This window comes from Petaurus breviceps, unplaced genomic scaffold, assembly GCF_028583685.1.
Source record: "Petaurus breviceps papuanus isolate PSGF00001 unplaced genomic scaffold, PetGlider_PUasm1.0 187, whole genome shotgun sequence".
NCBI classification, from domain to species: Eukaryota; Metazoa; Chordata; class Mammalia; order Diprotodontia; family Petauridae; genus Petaurus; species Petaurus breviceps.
Window position 1 is genome coordinate 15,952,976 of NW_027185799.1, and position 25,497 is coordinate 15,978,472.

A 25,497-nucleotide genomic window follows, 5' to 3' on the forward strand; every position below is an offset into this window, starting at 1 on the left:
TCTGAGGGAGTACCTCAAACATAACTATGACTTAGACTTTGTTTCTCTGAACAAGAAGTCCTTATAGTGGATGGTGAATACCTGTAGTCTTGTGGTATACTTGGGTAGTCATTAATGTTCATTGACCTTTTTGTTGCTAGAGGCCCCACATTAGTGAGTACTTCCACAAAAGCAAACATTAAAGAGGTCTAGTAAAACTTGGGTATAATTTCTTATATAGCCAAAGTTAGCTGCAAAAATTATGTTCGATAAAGCAACAGGACCTAAATTTTCAAATGCACATTTATCTAATATCTGCACTGTAGAACCAATGTTCAGAACAAAGGCATTTGAAATACAAGTTCAAGGAGACCTATACAAGTTATACACAATAGTAGTGATGGTATTAAGGGCCTAATGCCTCCATACATGATCCCAGAACCTTCTGTCCCAAACTAATATATTCTATCACTCACAGTTACTTAGCAGTTGTTATTTAGGCCTTGTCTATAGGTTATGAGCAAATGAGATATAAAATTATTAATTTTTGTTGTTTTGTTTTCAGCCATATTGATGATCAGTTTAGTTCACATTGTCCATGGAACTACATGACCATGAGGTCATCTGAATCAGCCATTAAAATGGCAAAGAAAAAAATGTTGAATTGACTATGCTCTGATTCAGTGCTTTCTTGATCCTATAAAAATGGCTGTATCTTTCCATTCCTTGCCACTGAATAAGAACTTACATAAAGTGATTTTAGTTTATTTAAACAACCTTTGTGGTTCTATGTTCATAATATCCAATGCCTAGCAAGAAGAGAGTTATTTCATTGATAATAAAGTCAGCAAAGTTACTGGAAATAAGATGGTTGTAAGGAGTTCTGAGCATTAAGGTAAGGAGTAAGACAATCCCAAAATGTATTTCTGGTATTTTCAGGGTAGGAATATATAATGGGCTATGTGCTACCCTTCATCCCATGCTGCATGTTGTCTATCACTAGAAGCTTGGATGAATAAAAGAGCATGAAATAGCTTCACTTTCCTGATGTTCTCAAAGGTGCTAACTGGTCCCTCATAATCATGGACAATTAGTTATGGAAAATCAAATCAAGAAACAATATAATTGTTCATATGCACATTCAAAATTATTCAAATGGTTGAACTAAGAAAAAGTATTAAGCACATTCTGTATTTGTGAAATCCTCATGTGGTTAAATTATTTTATTGGGGAACATTTTGAATTAATGGGACATAATTTGATTTTGATAGAGATAGATGTCAGGCCTCTGAATTCATAGATGTAAGTAACTCTTGGATGAGGAAATTCCTTCTTCAAATGCAGGTCTGGAGCCCTGAGATGTTAAGTGATTTGATCAGGGTGCCAAAGCCAAATAGAGGCAAGCTCTAAGACCAGTGCCCTATCCACCTCTCTCTGTTGATTCTGATACATTATAAATATAAATATTATTATAAATATATGAATGTCATGAGAAATACCGTTTAGTCCTCCCTAAATCAAGCAGTTGATAATCATAAAGCCTATGATTTTAAATTATAAAAATTTTATATTACTATATCATTTGAAAATATCTTTGATTAAAACCTTCTAACTATGAGTCATTATATAGTAATAAAATAATAACAACATTTCCTTTTCATCTTAATTCTGACATAGAAAAATGTAATTGCTCAGTGCTAGGAATATTAAGATACATTCATACTTTTACCCTGAGAGCCTGAAAAGAAATCTTTAAGAAAAAGGGAAAATTAACTGTGATATGTTCATTCTATACTAAAAGTACTTAGAGAGAAATATATGAGATAAAACTAACTCAGGTAAGACATCATTCTAAATATAAATTTGGGAATTTTTATTAGTAGTCAACATGTATATTAATTGTCTGTGGGCCATGTCTAAAAAAAAAATGCCACCAACTTTTCCTAGAAAAGTTGCTTTTTGTCCTGAAGAGGGTATGGAAAATAATTACTTTCTTAAAAAATTTACTTAAAACCAAATTTTGCCTAAAAATTAAGATGATTTTTATGTGATATAACCGTACCAAGCAGTTTTATGCAATCTGGCACAATAAAAGTTAATTCCCTTCTTCATGTATGTAATTACAACAACCAGACTCCCTTTTCCTTTAAAGAAAAGCTTCTCATGCCATATTTGCAATCACATCATGCTTAAAATTAGTAAAAGCTTTCACTTTTTCCTGACAGATTCATAGTCTATTTTCACATATATTAGTACCACTGAACATTATTGGTGATGCCATCATTAGCTAAGTAATTTCAGATAACACCTTTTTAGCTAGGGAAATGAACCATCTACTGAGGAGTATGCCCAACTGAAGATGGAACAAGTGAGTGTGGCATGCCCACAGTAAACGGTAGAATTTGGCTTCCTGGCATAGATTTTTTTTTGGACAGTTGATTCAAAATCAACCATCATTTCTCTTCTACCGGTTGTTAAAACACACTCAAGCTAAATAAGAGAAATGTAGAGGCACTTTTTTTTTTTTATTACAAATCCCACTTGTCTGGGTTTCTTATACATGGACAGGGTGTTCTTTCTGATAGTTTACGATTTTTATCTTTGTTTTTGTTCTTCCTTAATCAGCCTACACAGCCTCAGGCACATCTCAAGCCAATCGATATGTGGGACTAAGCCCAAGAGACCCATCCTTCCTACACCAGCAACAGGTGGGCAAGTTTCACATAGGTGTAATGATATAGCCAAGCTTTTGCAACAATACCTTTTTACATGCTGCCACTCAAATCTGGGATTAGAATGGGATTCTGATGCATTTAGTATTTTTTCATGGGAAGACTAAGACAAAAAAAATTATTATTTCATATTCCAAAATGTTTTCTTTTTTTTTTTGTTTCATACTTCTAAACAAAATTCCTTAAACTGGCACATGATTTGTTTTCATGTTTGGAGTATATATTGTAGGATCAATAATTCTTAGTGGTTCAGGTAAAGTGAAATTTCTTGGTCAGATGGGTATTTGCTTAAAGCATTCAGAGGACAAACCTGTTAAAAATTATTTCAAAGCTAATTAGAGCATAAGCAGTACAAATTTTGAGTTCTGAGTTATTTCACATTTTCCAGATGTTAAGATCTTCATTTTTATACTTTATTTGAAAAAGATGAGCTATGAAACCAAATTCTCAGTACAAGACATCATTGTTCCTACTTTAATAAGTTTAAATTGGCTTTCTGATTTGAGATGTGATAAAGACTTTTTTTTGCTGTTCTGCTTTTTTACATCATTTATGTTTCAAGTAGCATTTTAAATTTCGCATCTCATTAATGCTGTAAATTTAATGCAAATGAAGTGTTTACCCAAACTGTGAAAATATACAGCCAGGATTAATGGTGGCTTGTAAACAAATTAGCCACAGTCAAAAGCATGGGCCATATAAATATAGAAATCACACTTTGCCTAGTTACAACGTAACAGAAATAAATCCAAACAAGTTAGAACTTAACTATATGATGTTTGTGTTTGTTATTCTCAAATGCTGACAGCAGAGCAGTTTGACATTGATAGCACAGGATATGTTATTAGGGAAAAAGTAGAATATTTCAGAATATCTCTGAAAGAGAAATGCTTTTAACTCATTTATACACATATCTCTCTGTGTGTGGATGTACATTCTTACACACACACACACACGCAAACATACACACACACACACAAATGATTTGGTGCTCGTGCCAACTATATTTTCAATTAGGCCTTCATTGTCTGTACTTGTTCTGACCTAGTTAAACTGTGTTACATGTGGAATTCTCTAGTCCCATACAGTTGAAGGCCAAGGTGGCAGACTGTATATATTAAAGGTCACCACATGCAGAGTTCAGAGAAAATAATAAAGATGAGAGTTTATTCAAGATATTTGACGTTTTGCCAATTTGAAAGAAAAAAAAAACAACAGTGAGAACTAAATGAAAACATCTGTACACAGTTATGAAAATACCAAATAATAATTAGTGGTTTTGCCAGCCATTGGCTTTTCAGCATAATTCTCTGGTATGTTGCTTTTTTTCACCTCTAAAATTGCTGTAATATGAAATGTGTTATAATTACTATAATATGGTTCTATTTGACAAATGTATGTGTTCATTGTATTTTTAAACATATGCAGGGTTTATAGATTTAAAAACTTGTTCTTTTCAAAATCACTTCACATATTTTCAGAAATACTTTTGTCATGGGATTTGCATTCTTTATTTCCAGTTAATTTTTGAATTCATAATAAAGTGCCTCCACAGTCTCAACTTTTGCTCCCAAGCACATTTAGAACTTGGTCACACTGATTCCATGTATTTAGAATTATAAGTAACCCACATGCCAATCTAATTGCCTCAGTTTCCTTGTTGGCTGTCACATTTGGTGTTTCACATGATTGTGACCAGATAATCAGGCCTTAATTAATCTGCAAAATACTTCTCTTTTCTCATCTCTTCAGGATAAATTATAAGAAATTATCCACCATTATTAGAAAATCACCAAACTGCAAAAGCTCAACATTATACTTTGAAATATTTATCTATTAATTTTTGATCTCCAGAACACATTTTTATCATAGACCACTCATATTGAGTGAACATCCTAAATTTAAGGATTTACAGTAGGGATAATATCTAGTTTAGTTAAATGTGGTTGGTTTTACTCATATGTATGGCATACATAGATCCTTAAAGAGAGACTATATGAGTTTTGTCTCCATAATTCAGTTTAATTTAAAATAGTATACAGATCATTTTCTCCCTATGTGATAGGAAAAATTGGTACTGTTGCAAGCATTTCAGAAACCCAGTTCATGAAAATTCATAATAAGCATGCATAAAATGAGTTTCTGTTTATCATTTATAATGTATATTTTAAAAGATTCTAATTAATTGGGCCTATTTTAACCTTTTAACTTTTAAAAGATCTTAAAGATGAACTTGTAATGTTTATTATTTAGTAGGGAAAAAAAGAAATAGTTTATTATTTAATAGAATAAAGATTACTTTTTCCTACAGCAGAAATGAGATTGATTTACTATGTTCTTTCATTACTTTACAAAGATTTTAAAAAGACCACTCTAATAACAGCAGGTTCTAAATGCATTTGGTTTAAAGCACATCATGATGAATGAAAAGGAAAATCGAGGGGTACATGAAATAAAGGCAATCAATCATTTTATATTAGCTGGGAGAAATTCAAAATTAGAGAGCCAGTGGTTTTTAGTCTCAGAGAGGTCTTTTAAACATTCACCATACCCTTTAATATACATTGACCCCTTAAGAATAAATATTGTCACAGGTACATTCTTTACTTCATTGCAGGGGGCTTGATGAAGATTTATCCTTTCAGGTTATGAAAAGTATTGACATGTATTATTGAGTGTTCCATTTTTACCTAAAAAGAACTATAATGTAGCCTACATAAATTATGGTTAACAATAAATTTAAGTTGGTTGGATGCTTGTGACTCTCTTATAAATAATCTTTCCAGACAATTATGGTTAAGCAGAACTATATCAATTTCTAACACCCAGAATGTCTGGGATTCTTGAATCGAGATGGGAAACACTAAATCTAACACTGAATAAGAGCATATATCACCAGTAAGAGTAATACATTTACATTTTTGTATCAAAATACTTTGAAAAATATGCTCTTAAAGATGTTAGTTTGTTACATTGGTAGGTGCACATACATTAATTGCAAATCTGTGCAAGCTCTCTTACAATGGTCATTGCCAATTGAGGTTGTTACCTAATGGCCTTGAAATGCCAGCTATTTACAAGCTAGGGAAAAAAATTACCAATATCATTAAAATATGTAATTTGACTTCAGTCTCCAGAAAAAAGTCACATAATTAGTAAGACTGACTTACAAAGATGCACGTGTATGTAAATATGTTAGCAATTTGCTGTTAAAAGTGATCTGCTCCAATTAACTGTAAAAGATGGCTCATGGCAAGTTGATTAGAACTCTCCTATAAAGTTTTCCTTCATCTTTTAACAAGTGTTTGAGTGTTGTTAAGTATTGGAACTAGACTGTCTCTAGGGTCATTGCTTAATTTAATGTGTTTTCTATTAAGCCTTGGTTTCAATCAAATCTTTCAATGAGAATTTCAATTGGAACTGTTTTCTTCTTAACTTTCCTTTTGGAAGATGGTGTGGTGGCTTGAAGAACTAATGGATACTGCTTTCGCAAACTGAACTCTTTTAGTCTCTGCTAAGAAATGTCTTTGTATGGTTTGGGAGTTTTCTGGAAGAGTGGAAGATCTACTATCTCTGACTTCAAATCAGTTTGGCAAGGCGCTCCTTTTCCTCTCTTCCCTAAATAGTTCATGAGCACATTCTGTTAATTTTAGCATGGAGAAACAGTACTCTCCCAATAGTATCTCCCTAAGTAAATGGGAATAATATAGAAAAATATGGTGCACTGGAAATACAGTAATCCTTTTAGGTACAATTCAACTAGAATAGTGTTAATAGATAGTATGAGAGAAGTCACATGAATGACTGTGGTTATTTATGGAATTGGTCTACTTCATAATGAATTGGCTAAATGTAGGCCTTGAATCTTTGACACTGTAGACTGCTTAGTGACATCATTAAAATCATCTAGCAAACTTGATGATCTACATTAATTTTTAAGTCTCAAATCATAATTTAACCATAAATTCTTAACATTAGTCTTGCCCAATTTGGGGGGGGGGGAACAGATATATTTTATATTGTTGCAAGTTAGAAGTTAAAGACATTGAAGTGAAGGAGCTTCCTATTTAAAAATAAAAGGTCGCTTCTCCAAAATATCAGAAAACATTTATTTAATTTTCAAGATAGCTTTGAGCTTTTAGATAGAGTATGTGGGAAATCACTTTTGACTTCCATGAAATGACAAAGTAAAGCAAAGTCAAGTTTCGTATAGAAGCATCATATTAGTTTTCTCAAATAATCTTCTCATAACTGTATGTGCTATCTAATATTGGAGTTAATGGCTGAGGGGCTATTGCTCATATAAGATCCTTGCATTACTTATAATTGCATGGATTTCACTAGTGCTTGGGTTTGGGCATGATACATGTGATGCATGATGATTAAGTGCTATGATCTCATTCACTGGGCTAGCTTACAAACAAATCACTGCAAAACCATTAGGTAGATTCTTGAAATAAACTTTAAAAAAAGGGTTTTTTCATTGAAAATCCAATTTCCTATCCACAAAATGTATCCTTTTTCAGAAACAGGATAAATAGGAAGTTGATTTTTTTTAGATGCATCATTTAGTTGTTAAACTCTTAATGGAAATCCCCTTTTATGCCATTTATTGTAGAAAATATAAACACAAATGACCACTCTAGAGTGAGGAGCAGGGAAGAGCCTGGAGTTTTAAAACTACTTGCAAAGGTAGTATTGTTACTTGAGGCAAGAGATTTTGAAAAAAAAATCCAAGCAGACTCTCAAACAGAACTTTTCAATAAAGTCAGGAAATAGGCTATCAACACTTGGCCTGTTCTTATTGTGTGTGTTATCATAATTGACAACTTGACGTAAAACCATCTCACATGACCACTAGGGAGGTATGCAAATGGATAAGAGGTCACTTTTCACATAGGCTGGTTGGAAAGGAAACACATTTAAAGGAAGTTACAGTCAAAATAATGCCCTATGCAAATGTTTAATATGGATTTTTCTTAAATTAGAAAAAAAAATTGTATCATTGCCTTTTATCATTCATTCATTTTTTGCATTTCTCTTCATGGATTGTAAGAGAATTATAGAGACCATCATCGGGTTGAACAGAGTTCCATTCTGTACAGCTCAAAAGGAACTTAAAAAGAACCTACCAGAGGTGAGATGCCAGGGATAGAAAGACAAAAATGAAAGTAGCTCCTTTCCCTACTTTTAAGTAAAACTAAAGCTGTCTCATATTTTAAAACTATTACTGTTTTAGCTTGCTAACACCAAATCAACAAATGCTACCACAAAAAAAATTATCTGCATATCAGGAAATTTTATTTTCAGATGACCCAAGTTAAAAACCACAAAAGGATAAGAGCATTTGTAAATATGTGTGTGTGTATATACATATACATACACACACATACATACACTCACATATATATGTACATATATGTGCTTTAGTCTTTAGGGGAAAAAACTTCTTTGGAGTAAAGTGAAGAGTAAATATGAACAAGCTGAGTGGAGAAGAAAAAGCACTTTACTGAGAGTAGATCTCTATTCTTTCTATTTTCAACTCTGCTGCAAAGCCTTTCTTTAATCTTTGAACCCAGGTCTCTGTTTCTTTAACAGGAGGTCTCCTGAAAACCAAAATCTAGTTCCTTGAATTAGGAATGTCAGTCTCACTTTTTTTTAATATCCTTTAAATTTTTTTCCCATTTTTATGCCACTCCTTTGATGATCCATCAGTAACATTTGTTGAAGCTATGTGATTATACGGGCTCATTTAATATGATCCTTTTGTTACAGTTCAAATATAGATTGGGTGCTTGATGGAAGTGGAATTTTGAAATGATTCTGAAGGTGTTCTAGAAGTCTTTCATATGTTGTAATCTTATGCTATAGAAACTGGGCTGAACTAGAGAATCCAAGTTCTAATTCTGGCTGTGCCACTCACTACTTGACCATGAGCAATCCACTTCCCTTTTCTGTGCTTCAGTTTCTACCTCTAAAATGAAAGGGCTAGATTAGATGATCCCTTCCACTAAGTTAGTGGTTCAGTGACATTTTGAGTATCCCTTTCTTTTTTCCTTTTGAGAAAACTGTCCTTTCTTTAGAACCCTATTCAGATTATCCTGTTGTCTACTTTCAGGAACCATTTAAATTTATCTATGACAATGATGCAATTCATTAAAATCTCTGCCCCTTTAAAAGTAAAGGATTTAGTTAAAACTTAGATTGGGATTCCTTGCAAGGTGAAAAAAAAAAAAACTGGGGAAATTTGGAGAGCTTGAAGGAAGTTAGATACTTTTTTCCCCTCCACTGAATCACAGAACCTTTAAATTGGAAAGGAATTCAAATCATGTAGTCCACTGTATAACAGGGATATTCCAGTTTATAGCTTGGAGGCGTCTAGTGAGTAGGAACCAACTATCTCCTAAGGTAACCCATTCTACTTTGGGATAGCTCTAATTGTGAGCAAACTTTCTTTATATAGAACTGAAATTTGCCTCTACAGTTTTTACCCATTATTTCTAGTTCTGCTCTCTAAAAGTAAGCAGACGAGATTTAACTATTTTTCCTTTTTACAATCCTTCAGATAATTAGAGATAGATGACACGTCTTCCTCATACCCCAACCATCTCAAGTCCGCTCTTCAGGCTTAACATCCTATAGGATGTTCTCAAGGCCCCTTCCCAACTTTGTTACCCTCCCCTAGAAACATGTAAGTTTACCAAAAGCTTTCTTAAAGTGTGGGGGCCATAAAGAAACACTGTACTCTAGATTTGCTAGAGGAACATAGAGGAATTACACCTCCCTCCTCCTGGACACTATGACTCTCAATGCAGCCTGGGATAATAACACCGTTTTGACTGCTGTTTCACTATTGCCTCATATTGAACTTATGGCCCACTTTGGGCTTTCCAGTTTACCTCAAAGAAGTGTAATATTTGTAGAACATATCATTTATAAATTTGACCAACAACCATTTACTGTCTGTGAATTAATAGATTTTGCTTGGATTGACAGTTATACTTTATTGACTAATAAGTTTTTAAATGAGAGAGTCTCACTAGAGGGTGTCAGTATGGTTGACCCTGCCAATTTGCAAAAGAGTAATAATAATGAGTCACATTTATAAAGACCTTTAGTGCTTATAAAACACTTTCTTTACAACAATCTTGTGAAGTAGGTAATGCAGGTATTGTCACCCCCCCATTTATAAATGGGGAAACTAAGGCTCACATTCCTAAAGTGCCTTTCTCATGGTAATGGTGTCTAGAGTTGAAACTTATACCCAAATCTGTGAACTCTAAATTCAGTGTACTATCCACTACATTAAGCTTTTTCTATGGAAAAAGATCTAGTGTGCTTATATTTGCTTCTTTGATTCCAGGGCTAATGTTTAGCATTTAGCACCTTTTTGATGTGCTAGAAGAACCCTTGTAAATAAAAGGATGCTCTGGGCTAACTTTACTAGTCAATCTATTGAGAAGCATGCTGCTGATTGTTGATGGCCTTTAGCTATTTCCTAAACTTCTGAAATCACAGACACACCAACATATACACCCACATACCCCAGTGGTACAGTAATTGAAGGACTTGACATCTTAATTGGAGGTACTCAAACAACTGTCTCTCCCTTCATTTTCCAAGAATTTTTGTCAGTCAGATAGATCCCCATCCTTGTTCTTTGATCCAGTTTTATGTGAACTATTGAGAACATCTTCTGGAGAGATTTGACTATATTCTAATGCTTAGTTGGGTTTCAGGCATTTCAATCTTTTCTTCTTTTGTGCTTGGTCTTTAATTTGGGGGGATCATTATTAATATCAAATTTTGAAGGATGAATTTTGTGCTATTTTTGGGGATTCTGAGCAAAATCATATTTCAATAATTGCTCTAATTTTCCTATAGAACCTAGCTGAATGTTAAAGCATCCCCAGAATGAAGTAATGCTATATGTGCATGCCTGTGTATATAGACGTGTGTTTTCATAAGCAATTCTTATGGATTAGAAGAACTCATGTCACAAAAGAAGGAACTCACTAAATTTCACAGACTGAATTCTCAAACCATCCTGAAATGTGGTAATCTTAATTTATTCATACTTGTAAAAACATGATTTCCAGCTTTTATGGGAAGGAAAAACATTTAAAAGCCTGTCAAATTAGTGGTAAAAATTAAAATTAAAGTTATTTACATTTCCCTTAAAATTTGTGCATAAAAATATTACAGGAAAATGCCCATTTAATCTCTATTATGTTGAGTTTTTTGATACAATAATTTAAAAATGAATAGAACTAAGGACTCCCCCCTCCCCTATTATTATTATCATAAATGACTCATTGGAGATCAGTTATTAAGCTCAGGAAAAAATAACTTTTCTAAACTCATTACGATTTTGGTAATACTACATTTTTAATAGACACTATTCTCTAAAGGAATGTAAAGCTCATGGACAAAAAGCCCCTAGATGCTGAAGCATCCATTTGACTGTCATGTTATTATTTTGGCCAATAAAATCATGGATACTTGATAGAAGAACTATCCACCAGCATGGAAAACTTTTAGTGAATTATATTTCCTATCACATCAGTTATTTACCTTGCTTTTTGTTCCTTCAGAACCTATCAAAATGTTTTATTATTATTAAATTTGAATCCCTCAGTAATGTTTTCCATTCACTTAACCAAGCTAGCCTAGACTATAAAAAATGTAAACTTAAAAAAAAAAAGTAATCATAGAATCTAAGTTGGAAGGGACCTCACAGGCCATCAAATCTAAGCCATACCTGAATAAGAATCCCTTCCAACAATGGTTCTCAAAAGTGTTAGTCTCATAATCCTTTTATACTCTAAAAAGTTATTGAGGACTCCCAAAAATACTTTGTGTGGGTTGTAACTATATTTATCATATTAGAAATTAAAATTTCTTAGCATTATTAGGAAAATAATTTTGACTTCATATAACTCCTGAAAGGATCTTGGGACCTCCAGTGGTCCCCAGATCCTACTTTGAGAGCAACTCCTCTATGCTTTGCCCAAGTGGTCATCTAACTTTTGCTTAAAGATTTACAGTGAGAAAGAGTCCACTACTTTCCCAGGACATCTCATTATACTTTTTAGAAACATGGAATTGCTAGAATAGTTTTCCCCCCTAATTTCATCCATTGTTACTCTTAATTGTGACTCCCGGGGCTGATAAGAACACTTCCATAACACTGTCCTTCTTTTCCTTGAAGACAGCAATAATTCTCCTCCCACCCCTCCATGCCCTTTCTCCTGAGTTTTCTTTTGCGTAAACATCTTCAGTTCCTTCTTCTAATCCTTATGTGGTATGATCTCAAAATGAGTCTTTTAAACATCCTAGTCACCCACCTCTGGAAAAAAAAAATATTACAAGTTATCAGTTTCCTTTCTAAAATCTTATGCCCAGAACTGAAGACAATATTCCAGATGTAGTCTGAACAGATCCAAGTACAGGATTATCTCCTCCAATATTTTGGAAACTCTCATTCTCTTAAAGATTCTGGTGACTTTAGTGCTTTATCTTCTTTTTTTTCCCCTGCCAAATCACATTAATCACATCTATCGAGCTTACTAAAGACTCCAAATCTTTTTTTTTTCATTGCTATCTAGTGACCCCATCCCCGTTTTGTACTTGGAAAGTTTATTTTGAGGCACAAGTATAAGACCTAAGGATCATAAAATCAGAGTTAGAAGGGATTTTAGAGGCCAACTACCTCTTCTTCTATATGAGAAAACTGAGGCTTAGAGAAAGGATATGATTTATTCAAGGTTGCACAAGAACTAAGTAACAAAACCAAGACCCAAACCCAGGTCTTGTTACTCCAAATCCAGATATAGAACACTATTAAATTTCAGCTTGTTAGATTTGGTACAGTGTCCTAGATTGCCAAGAACTTTTTAGATCCTTACTCTGTTATTCAGTGTGTTAACTATCCCTCCTAGTTTTGTGCCATTCATTGAAATCCATCAAACATTTAGGAAGTATCTACTGTGTACAAAGCTCTGTGCTAAGTGCTTGGGATACAGATGGTCCTTGCTCTTGAGGGCTATATGATAAACATGCCATCTTTGCCTTTCTAAATAGTATGGGACAAAACAAGGGTACTCCACTAGGTATCTCCTTCCATAATGAAATCCCATCATTACTTGTTGGACTTGGACATTCATTCAGTTCTATATTCTCTTGATTATCTATCCTACTTCTGTCCATCTTCTTCATTAGAGAGACTTTGTCAAACACATTCTTAAAAATCTAGGTAAATGATATCTTTAACATTCCTCTAATATACCACCCTAGTAACCCTGACTACAAAGGAAATGAGGTTAATTTGGCACAATCTTTATGAATCTGTGCTGATTATCTACCTTCATTTCTTCCTCTTCTAACTACTCACTAACCACCTCTCTAATAACACCTTTTAGATTTTTTTTTCCTTGCTTTTTGGAGAGGGGAAGGTAGGGCAATTGGGGTTAAGTGACTTGCCCAAGGTCACATGGCTAGTTTTTTGTGTTAAGCGTCTGAGGTCAAAATTGAACTCAGGACCTCCTGACTCCAGAGCCGGTGCTCTATTCACTGCACCACCTAGCCACCACCACTTTTTAGATTTTTTCAGAAATTGAAGTCAAGCTCACTTTTTGGTAGTTTTTAGACTCTACTCTCTTCCCTTTTATGAAAATCAGGACATTTCCCCTTTTCTAGGTCTATAGAACCTCCCTCAAAGATCAGCAGTGGTGATTCAACAATTATATCCACCAGTTTTGTTTTGTTGTTGTTTGTTTGTTTTTTACCCTGGGGTAAATGTAGTTTGTGACCTGCTAGCCATTTTTGCTTCTTTCCAGCTATTCTATTAGAGAAAAAAGTTGTGATTCTCTTTATCTTATACCTTGGTCAAAGAATAATACTATCCTTGCCTTAATCCACTTCTAATTCAGTTTAAGTAAAGGAACCCCTTTTGATGTTCTTATCTTTCCTTGCCAGCCTCAATTCATTCTGATCTTTAGACATCTAAAGTGGTTTGTGCCTTTCTTTGGTCTCTTCAGATATCTCTCCTTATTTCTCCATATTGGAATTGTTTCTCTTTGTGTCTTCAGAATTTAATTCTTAAAAATTTACCATTTCTCCTGTTCTGTCTTCCTCTATGAATTTTTAGCCATGGAGTCCTCCTATCTTTTCTCTGGATTCTTTGGAATCTGCTCTCCCAAATTATGCCTAGTTTTTCTCTTCTTTATCACAAATGCTGAGATGAAATCATCTCTTCTCCACAAAGGTTACCTTCATTTCTACTTCCACAACTGTTTCTCTTGGAGAGAAGTAATTTCACAGTTGTTTAAGGTCAGTCTAGTCTAGTATTTAATGTAAAGATCAGAATTTGTAGAATTCATTAGGGAAATTTTTTAGGAAATTTTTTTGGAACTTCCAAATAGACAGAAAGATAAACATATAAAATAAAAAACTTATGAAAATATCTTACATATTTTCATAAACCAATCAAAAACAAATGTATACACATGCACACATATGTTTTAATAAGCAATTTCTTGGCAAAATATTTGGAGATAAGTGATTTTTTAAAAATCAGTGACATCTTCCTTGAGGGAAAAAACACACCATAAAACAGCTTACCCCACTCCACCTCCTCTGTTTGGGTGAAAATATTCCCATTACTGAGACTTTAGACAATTTAAATTTCAGTCAAAAGTGACAATAGTCACCTCTGACCTTCTGAACTACACTTAATAAAGAAAACACTGAACACTTACATGCTATAACCAAGTGAGAATATGTTGGGTTTTCTTTTTCTAACTTTTTCAGATTGTCAGAATTACATTTTTCATATGTAATTAAATTATCACACATTTTCTGGTTTATAAATAGTACTGGACATTTAAATATATTTCCAACTATTCTTTTAGGAATAAATATTTCCTTTTCAGGCTAATATAGTTTTTAAATGGCTTGATGGCCTGTTCACAGGGGCTGTATCTTCACGTGACTGGTCACATGGATGACCGAAATGATTTTTTCCCTCTGAAATATTAAGACATTAGTAGCACAGTAGTAAGTGTTTTGACCTTCTAAAAAATAATCACTAAAATAGAGTTGAGAGAACCCTGCAAATCTTTAAAAACTAACGTTACTCAGAGCTTCACATGAAGAATCTTGTATAATATAGTAAAAATTTCAACATTCAGAATTGTGTTTTAGTACAAACTAATCTAGAAAACCCTAAAACAAATCATATAAGTTGAAAATGACTGCCCATAATCAGCATCTCCTAAGCACGCTTAAACTTTTCATGGAAAAACAATAAACATTTTCTGCAGTTAATCACTGTAAATGTCATGTTCTATAATGAAAAATGCTGTATCAAACAAGATGTACTTTATTTGCAACATGGATACCTAAAGGTTAAAAACCATAATTTTGAAGCATTTTTTTCTTCCACAAAGGCAGATAAGTTTACTTTCTTAGGCATAAAAATAAGCAGTATATCTTTTCAATAAATCTGCTAGCACTGTAGGGCAGCTGTTAAACAAACAGAGCTGTATAGGGTTACATGAATAGTCTCTGAAGGGCAGAACCGATGATTTGGAGACCTGGGAAGAATTTGTTTCAGCTTGCATTGAGTGCATTCCTCACTCTTATTTAAATGTAACGCAGTACTTTAAATTCTATTCCTTGGAGTTTATAATAAGATTAGAAATTCTTATCACCTCTTTCTAAGTCGTGTCACTTTCAGTAACATTAAATTAATAAACTCCTAAACTTGCCAAATACCTGTACACTTCTTAATTGGAGTTAGGGAGAATGTGTGTAAGGTGGGGACTTTTTCCTATAAATTGCATGTCTTCTATGGTTTGCAAAATGCATGCTTAAAGTTAATGATTATTTGACCTTAGTGCAGACTATTTAGAATGTTGCATAGATACAAAGCATTCTGATTTTCTTTCTAAAAAAAATATATCACTATTGAACATTAACATTTTCTTTTATTTCAGCTCAATTTGTACTCTAATAATGGCTAATGGTTATGTTCTAAGCACAACTTTTTCTTGAATGCTTTAATTACTAGAGGAACATATTAAAGTAGCTTATCTAAAACAATCTTTAGAAATTTTGCTTTTCAGAATAAGTTTTTCTTTTCTTTTCTTTTTTTTTTTTAACGTTACCTTTTGGGAAAGTAAGGTTTATGCCATGTACAGTACTAGTTTGCATGTATTCATTTAAATACTAAAAACTGTAGTACTGCTCGATCCATATCTGACTGCTAGGTTTCAATTGACAGCTGAGGATTTGTGACTGGACCATGAATCAAAACGGCAGGCATTTATACCCCAGTGCCAGTGAGGATACATTGGGAATTACTTGGCAAAGGTAACATTTTAATTATTTCCAAACCTACACTACATCTAAAAATAACATGAGCTACAATATCTGTTTTAACTGGCCTTTCAGAGAATATATGTCAAAATTAAGTTAAAATCTATGGGTATAATATCTTTTGGCTATACATTCTCTTTTTATTTATTATTATTATTTTTAAATAACTAAGTTAATTTCAAACTTAAAAATAATTTGCAGCTGTAGAGTACTTTAATTTATCCATCTGAATTTCTAAATCAGGCATCAATACAATCCTAAAGAAACAAAATAGCACAAAGTAAAAACAGTAATTAGGTTTTGTTACCCAAAGAACCCAAAAAAATCATTAGTGAAGTATTTTCTGTAATCAATTTTCAGCTTTTCAGTATAACCTTCATTTCAACTTTCTTCCACCAATAGCTCAAAGTCATTTCATTAATCATTAACACTTCCATCAGAGGGAGGAGACTGAAATTAAAACAAAAAACAATTGATTTTTCTGTTAAATAGAAGCACCTATAGAATTTGTGTAGAGCAGCTTATTGAAACCATAACCAAATTTCACTTCATTGTATCCATTAGTAGGAATTATTGAGAATTAACTTTATTTTGTCTTGCTGGGAAAATTATTTAGAAAGCTATGGTTTTCATAGCAGACTATTCTATTTTTCAAGTACTGTACTATTTAAGCATGGACAGACTCATCTCTAGTAGGCTGACCATCAGCTGATGAATTCTTTGGTTGTGATAACCCATGTTCAAGGCAAAGAATCTTGTGAAAAAATCTTATGTATTAGTATTAAAGCAATTTTAAGTAGTGAGGATGAATTACTATCAATTTAGGATTCTAAGGTGTTTAAAAAATCTCATTCAAATTGACCAAAAAAATAATTAAAAGTCACTGTTTTGAATTAATATAACTAAATATAAAATCGGAGGTGAATTAATCTCACTGTGAGTTCTATGAAAATAAAGTCAACCTGTTTTTCCACCACTGTCTAGAAAACAGCACATTTGTAAATGCATATAGAAGCCTTCTAGGCATAGAGGTAAACTTATTCAGAACTTTAAAGTAATGAAATTAATAAAAGTTGATAATATTAAGCTCAAAACAAATTACTTATTCCTGTTATTTTAACTCAATGAAGTGATTCTTATTAATTTGACTCACTATCTTGTTAATACACTAAATATTTTCTTTAAAAAATTAGCATCATTTTGGATTTTAAAAGAGTAGCTTAATAGTTTCATTTTTTTTAAACTTCTGAATCGTGTTTTTCTATTCAGTTGGACAGATTTCCCCTGTTGGTAGTACAATGGGCCATTTCCATAGGGATCTTAACATGGGAACAAATGTTTATTTGTAGACTAGGTAGACTGTACTTATATATGTATTATACATCTATGTGTGAGTAAGGGCATAAAAAATATCTTTTAGTATACCCCTAAGATAATGAACACTAAAAAAAAAAATCAATGGCATTTCAATGCAGAACAGTTTAGTATGTTTGAAGTAGATAAAGAAAGGGGAAAAGCTATACTTTACTGACAGACCTATGATAGAATCTTCTTGAAAACTGAATTATTTTAGTACTTACCTCCATTGATTTTTGAAGTCAATAAAAATATTTAAATTGATATTCCACCGAAGGCCAGGTGAGTAGAAAAAAACACAGTGTAAATGTTCCAGAAATATTCAGCAGTTTTTAGCTATTATTTTATGTTACACATCTCCTATTTGGGCAACATTTAGTGGAATCCATCCCTAGGTTATGGCAAATTGAGAGAAATCTAGAATAGAAAGACTAGAAAACTGCATTCCTCTTACCCCTCACTCCCATCCACTCAAGTAATTTTCTTTAGACCGATTGGGCAAATACTGTAGAAAAGGCTGAAGACTGGAAGTTCACAACAAAAAGGTGGCTTAGAAATCTGTATTCTTCTTATATGGTCATACAGGATCCATGTTGCTGAAAGTGATGAGTAGTTCTCATTCATTCAATAACTTTGTCCAGTGTTTATTGAGTAGGTATGCTAGAAATGGAGACCACATGAGAGCATGCCAGATAAACAGCTTCCCTCCATGAGCTTACATTCTAGGTGTCTTTCAAGACAGAGTAATTATACCCAATGGTATCCCAGTGTTTCTCTAACCTGACTAACATTAAATTGGTGTACTTTGTTTTACTCTGCCATTGCCCTCAGCTAAGTCCATCTTTGGTATAACCAAGAGGTCAAACGGAAGGCAAGAAAAGAGTTCTTATTCATAGCTATCATATAAATGTGCCACATCAGAGTTTAAAAAGAATATTTATTTGAGAATATGTACAATTTTTCCTACTTTTAGATTTTGCCAACTGGCTATCAAAATAGAAAATAAAAATAATTTCTGATTAATTTCTTTGTGAATTGTTCTTTTCCAATCATAGTTGTTTGATAGGGTTCTTAGGAAGTGTCAATAGTTTTAAAATTATCTGAAAGTTTGAGAATTCTAAAAAAAAAAAAAGTGTTGCTGTCAGACTCATGAATTATTTTGCCTCTGGCATAAAAAAGTGAGAAAAATAGGGTTTCCAACAAAGCAGCCCCTGGAGACTTTGAAGAAAGAAAGGAGAAACCAAAGAAACATTTTATTTTCAGTACATTCTCCACCCAGCCTATTGGCCAATAACCAGGAATGCAATCTCGACCCTTTACATTTTGCATGAGTATGCTTATGGAATGGGGCTATTCTGTTAAAGCATTCATCCTTCCGTAGTGGCTGATAACCATGATGGTAAGGAATGCCCTGTGCAAGTATATTTTAATCCAACAAATTTCCCCTATTCTTCTTCAGTTTATAACATGTAAACAATGCCTTTAGGAATCAAAACTGACTTCTTAGGGAGAATTTTCATTGGCCTATTAGTTCTAAATGTGTTTTGTTGTATTGAGCTTGTAAATTTGTAGAACATGTGTATATTTTGTGGTGAAAGAATTGGCTTCACCTAAAAATCTTTTTTTTTCTTCTATGTAAACACAAATCAGGTAGTGGAAGCATTCAAACTGAGATCATCCCATTGTGCTCTTGTATTGTTTACTCTTCCCCCTTCAACTTAGTAAGTAAGGGCCATCTTCTCAGATGATGAAGAATTATGTATTGTTTATGTGAAGTACTGTTATATCTGTGCTCTTGTAAGTCAAATGATTACTTGTGCAAGTTACATATGTGAATATAGGTACAGAACATAGACTGTTTTTGACTGGAGTTTTTCTCTTGAATCTTGTAGCCAGAATATAGGATGTGCTATCAAACATGAAAGAACTATGTAATTGACTGAAAAAACAAGCACAGTATTCAGTAATAACATTAATGTGTTATTTTAAAATGTGGGAGGGAAGGCATTATGTAAAAGAGAAACAGGATTTATTGTTTCATCCCTTTTTCTCTCCCCTCACTTCTTTTGGAGGAGGGGACTCAAGCCCACAACTGAGTGGTTGTGTATGTGTGTGTGTGTTTGATGGCTTATATAAACATAGATGAAGACTTCAGATGGCCAAAAATAAACATGTGAGTGTTACTGAGGGATATATTTACACAAGCCATTTGCTCAGTCTCCAAAATAATGACTAGATTGAAGATTTCAGCAAAATAATTGGAAGGATTTTTGTATTTCTGGTGATACCATGACTGTATGGTACAGAAGAGACTTTTATCAGCTATTTTCCATGTTACATGTGTTGACAGTTATTTTTCTATGAGCTGGATGTTTTATTCTGTAGTGATTTTACATATGTTTTTAGAAGAAATTGTCGTTTATTGCTGCAATTTTAGAGAGTTGCTTGATTTCCCAAGAGAAATTTAGCAGCCAGTAAAGATTATTAGGAGCTGGCTGGTCAGGGGCAGGAGAGGAAAAAAGAGAAGTGAAGTAATATCATTCATTGCCTTCATGACTACACACACACACTACACAGCAGTACTCAAGTAAAACTTGGATTGTTTATATAAGATCTTTCCTTTCCTCTTGACTGCACATAGACTTCTTCCCAAAAGCCTACAAATATTTTAACACAGGTAAGCTCCAATTTTTCATAAAAATGCAACATAAGGGTGTATATAGACATGCATACAAACTCTTTCACATGTACCCTTTGGTGGTATAAAGGGTTAACTTTTGCTTGAACAGTACACTTAGACCATCCAGGCAAATTCACTAGGTTAGCATTTCCTGCTTTCAGTTTGTTATCTTGACACATAAGTACAGTACAACAGCTGGGTTGTTCCTGGGGTTCCTGGGGGGAGCTTTATTCTCAGAGTGCTGAATTTCCTTTTCAGCTGTCAGCTGTAGGGGTGTTCAAACTTTTTACGCACCATTCCATGCCCCTAGCACCACTCTGGGACCCTGATAAAAATGCTGATAAGGTAGATGAATGGAATAATCTTCAGTTCAAGGTAGAGAAAGAACAAAGCCCAAATAACAGAGGACCATTTTTATGCAACAGGACTTCTTACTTCCTTTGCTGTGAGGTAAACTCACAGCATTTTTGTATTGCTTGAAACATTTAACTCATTCTGACAGAAGTTGCTCACACCTGCTTAGTAATTTGAAATTAAAATATTAGCTTTGACTGAATGAAACAATTCTATTGATATAGTTGTCACAGAAAGCAGTTATGAAGATATGTCCCCAAGCAGTTAATATACATAGATATATGAATACATATGTGTATGTATACACACATATATATGTATGTATATGTATATATATATGTGCCCATTTCTGTTTTATCTAAGTTTCTCCATTATAAAGAAAGATGTGTAGAACATGATGCCTCCTTTTCTATCTAGGCAAACGTCTTCAGAACACTTCCTAAGAAATGAATTGTATTCCAGCCAGACTTGCATGCTGCCATCCCACAGGAAATGGGTCAGCAATCCATTAAGATGCCATTAGATAATCTAATTTGGAACTTAATCTCTAAATTAACCATGCTCCATACTTGAAGCATACTTGAGAGAAAGAAAAAAAGTTTATGTTTGAATCGATAGGGGAGCCGAAGCGTGAAGAAGGCTGTTTGTTTTTTCTGTAGCTGTGGTCACGTCTCAAGCCGTCTGGTAACCAGGAGAAACCAGACATGATGTAATTCCAGATTGAACTTGAACTTCAGGGACTTAGAATGGGGGAACAATGGACCATAGGAATCAATAATGTCCATTTTCCACATGATTATGTTGGGAGTTTTAAGTTAACCTTTATGGGAGAAGCAGCAGGATCTGCAGTGTGACCAAAATGAGATGATCCAGAGACAAGATGTTAAAGTAAAGAAAACAACTTTTTCAGTGATATTTTCTGAGAAGCACTGTAGATTCCAGCAGGATTAGAAAAGTTCCCGCTCTGCAGTAAAGCAGTCGCCTGTTCTGAGCACTCTTTGTTCACTTAGGTAGGACAAACTTAATCTTACGTTTCCTGTCAGATGATTTTTGGCAGCCCAACAAGAAAGGGAGGAGCTTGCTTCAAAAAATTCCCAAGTGTAAACTTTGCTTCTTAACCCTTGAAAGAGTAAGGAAGTATATTAAATACTTTATTTCAGGATGTTTTATATAAAGAATTGGATTTACATTTTCCATGAACCTGTATGTAAAATGTTTTGTCAGCAGCCAGCCAAGGCAGAGTTTATTGAGTAAATGAACACTTTAAAATTTCCAATTATTACCAGGGGTGCTACTTTTTTATATAATGATCATCTTTTATTCAAAGTTGAATTGCACGTTATATCATATCTTATTAAATTATATAAAATACCTATATGATACCAAATAATTTAAGATAATTTTTTTGTGGAAAATGCTAGAAATTTTAAGATGTTCCCTTCTGTAGTTAGCTAAAATGATATTTGGTTGTTATATATAATACATAGAAATGAAACACATACATAAATACATATGCCCATTATAAAGTGGTAGAAAACATGGATTTGTTGTTTTTTAGTTGGCAGCATAAATAATATTATAAAACTCTAGATGTTTAAACAAGTTACATGCCTTTATAATACTCTATATGAGAAGCTATATTAATGTTGCTAATTTAAAAATATATATATAATTTGTGGATTTTTTTCTTAGTATGCAAATGTGCTTTACTATATTGTGTATTAGATGATCTGATTTTAAAGGCAAGGTATTCACCCTGAACACTAATAGAAAGTAGTTTCCAAGCATTATTCTCTGCCCCCTCTATCCCATGAAAAATTGTTGTATGCAAATAAGAGAAGGCACAACCAGTAAATACAGCACCACAGAGAGAAAAGGAGCACCCAAAGAGAGAAAAAAAGTAAAGTGAGTGAAAAACAACCATTTGGGCTTCTCATTATAGTAAGTATACAGCAGATTAACTACTTTTTTTTTCTTTTCAATTACTTCTCCCCTCTTACAAGTATCAGTCCATACACAGGTACTCAACATTAAATATAGATAGTTTAGTGTGTGTGTGTGTGCACACGCATGCACATGTGTGTATAGTAAATCATCTTTATAATATGCATTTATCAATCCACCATTTTTAAAAGTCTACAATTATAAGGAAGTTACCACAGGGAAAAATAGATATTAGTGAAAAGTTTGAATTTTTTGACATCTTAAAATAACTCTTTTATGAACACTCAAGTATATGCTGAACATCATTGACAGACAGAAGAGGGATGTTCAAGTTTCAGAGGACTTTTTACAAAATAGATAGGAACCATTTGTTGTTGGCCTATTTCATGTGCAGTGGAAGAGTTTTCAATGACATGACTTGTTTGCGGGCCGAAAGTGTTTTTTGTGTTTTATTCTTAACTAGAACAATATGAAATACTATTGTTTTACTTAGAGCTTATTTTTTTTTGATGGTGCAAAAGAAAAATTTAATTCCTTCAGTCCAATATGACCCAACCATTAAAGATTCTTAATCGTGGACTCCAATTTGATGAGATTTTATTGTCTAGCATTTTGATGCTTGTCACTTTTCAAAGCTTCCATTTCCTAAGGAACTGCTATAAATAAGGCTATTCATTTAAGAAACAAATACTTCTCTTTCTCCTTGCTCTCAAGTGCTATTGCTTTCACTTAGAGTAATTCCATGAAACACCTGCAAGTTATGATTTTTGGTATTTCCTAAAGAATCCATGCGAGTACCTTATAATTCAGGTAAGAGGCAGGCAGGGAGCTTTCAGAAGCAGGTAATTATTAGACATAGTAGTCATTAGAAGCCATCTTACAAGTACCAAGTATCATTCAGATGGAAATATGAAGATTATAAAATGTTCCTTTAAAAATTGGGGAAGAAAAAAATTGCATAGCATGCTATAAAAACTCTGTCTTTCACTTAAATATAGTCTCATTTGAAGAGGAGTCCAACAGCAATTACCCACCATATTACTACCTTGGGACAGGAAGTATAGGTGTAGCATATTCACAGTTGAAATAGGGCCAGGATTGGGGAAGACATAATATGATTACTTGAATTGCAATTTAGGATTGTAGACTAGTTTCTCCATGAGAATTTTAGTGACTCATTAATTTGGACCACAATTCATAGTCTCTTAAAATAATATTAGGGAACAATGGTCAGTCCATAAAGTTGAATGTTTACTGAACACCATTATTTTCATTACACAAAGATACACTTAATTTATATACTCTTCCATAATGGAAAGAACACTAGACTCAAAGACTAAGGCTTGAATCCTGGCTGCCTCACTTTTTGAGTGACCTTAGGCAAGTCACTTAACTTCTCTGTGGCTATAGAGGAAGGCTGAGTCATGGAAAGAATATTGCATTTAGAGCCAGTGGTCATGATTTCAAATCTCCACCCTGTTGTTTACTCATTATGTGACTTTGGGCAAGTCATAACTTCTTTGGGCCTCATTTTCTTCACTTATACAATGAGCACCCCAGACTAAGCCATCTTTAAGGTCTATCAATTCTAAATCCTATTATCTGCAAAACAGGGATAATGATACTGATATTTCCTACTTCATAGTGTTTCAAGAAGGTACAAATCTTGCAAATCTGTAATGTGCTATAGAAATCTGAGTTCTTACAGTCAGAACTTCTTCATTTGTCTCTGGATGTTATTCACAAATACAATTTATAAATAGCCAGTCACCACAAGTACACATATATGTAACCCAAAGCAGGAGGATTACTACAAAGACTCAATTAACCTACCTTTGCCCACTTTATTAGGCAGGTTGTTTCTTCTTCTTCTTTTTTGCTTTTTGGAGACGGAAAGATAGGGCAATTGGGGTTAAGTGACTTGCCCAAGGTCACACAGCTAATTTTGTGTTAAGTGTCTGAGGTCAAATTTGAACTCAGGCCCTCCTGACTCCAGGGTCAGTGCGCTATTCACTGTGCCACCTAGATGCCCCATTTTTTTTTCAGGTTGTTTCTTCTAATAGAGAAGGAGCATTGTCCATTTTAGTAGAGGTGCTATCCTTTTGGGTAAAAAGTATCACAATAATATTATTCCAAGACGGTAATATTCATCACTGATTGCTGTGGATATTTTTAAGCTAGTGCTGAAATATTATAGCAAATGCTTGTTATTAATGAAAATCTTGATCTATCCTCTGTGCTTTATAGCCCACAGCTACTTTAGTACCCTCTAATGTGTTTAGATGATTTGTATATATGTGAATATATACAGTATTTTTGTTTCATTCCAGCAATATTTATGTTTAAAGGCTTTTGAAAGAACAATTATTATTTTTAAAGCAAACATAGGACTGCCCATGATTGAATAAGTGTATAAAAACATAGAAGGTATTTCTGTTGTCTTGTAAGATGTTGTAGAATTGAGTCTTGTGACATTTTATAAAATGTTGAATCAGTGAGATGTTCAATATGTTCATTATCAAGTAGAATCATAAAATCTTAGAATTTGAAAGAACTCAGGAGTAACATAGTTTTACACTTGACCTAAAACTCCTACCCTTTTCAGTATACCCAACAGTTGGTCATTCAGGCTCTACTTGAAACCCTCTCCAGTGACAAGAAACTCACCATCACTAGAAGACCATTACATTTTTGGACACCTTTAATTATTATTATTATTTTTTGCCTTTTTGGAGGGCAATTGGGGTTAAGTAACTTGCCCAAGGTTACACGGCTAGTTGTTTTTTTGCGTGTGTGTTAAGTGTCTGAGGCCAGAACCAAACTCGGGTCCTCCTGACTCCGGGGCAGGCACTTTACTCACTGCGCCACCTAGCCGCCCGACACCTCTAATTATTAAGAGGGTTATTTTTTTCTTTTTGTTAAGCCAAAATTTACCACCTTGTAATTTCCACCTAGTTCTTCTAGGAAGAAATATACCATGCTTCTGTATGATAAGACTCTATCACATTTCTCTTTTTCAGGTTAGAAAGTCTCAATTTCTACAACAAATCTTTGAAGGGCATGCTTCTTAGT

At 33.6% G+C, this 25,497-nt stretch overlaps 1 protein-coding gene across 12 annotated transcripts in view; it reads left to right on the top strand.

Moving 5' to 3' along the window:
• NFIB (nuclear factor I B) overlaps window positions 1-25,497 on the top strand; it is a 284,256-nt gene that overhangs the window by 242,412 nt on the left and 16,347 nt on the right. For 7 of the 12 annotated variants that reach the window (XM_069090701.1, XM_069090703.1, XM_069090706.1 and 4 more), the window contains 2 exons: window positions 2,605-2,687; window positions 15,997-16,085. The exons of 3 other annotated variants lie outside the window; for them this stretch is intronic. In XM_069090701.1, coding sequence (XP_068946802.1) covers window positions 2,605-2,687; window positions 15,997-16,085 — 172 coding nt within the window. The remainder of the gene's footprint in view (window positions 1-2,604; window positions 2,688-15,996; window positions 16,086-25,497) is intronic. 2 more of the 12 variants (XM_069090708.1, XM_069090710.1) reach the window with 1 other exon arrangement.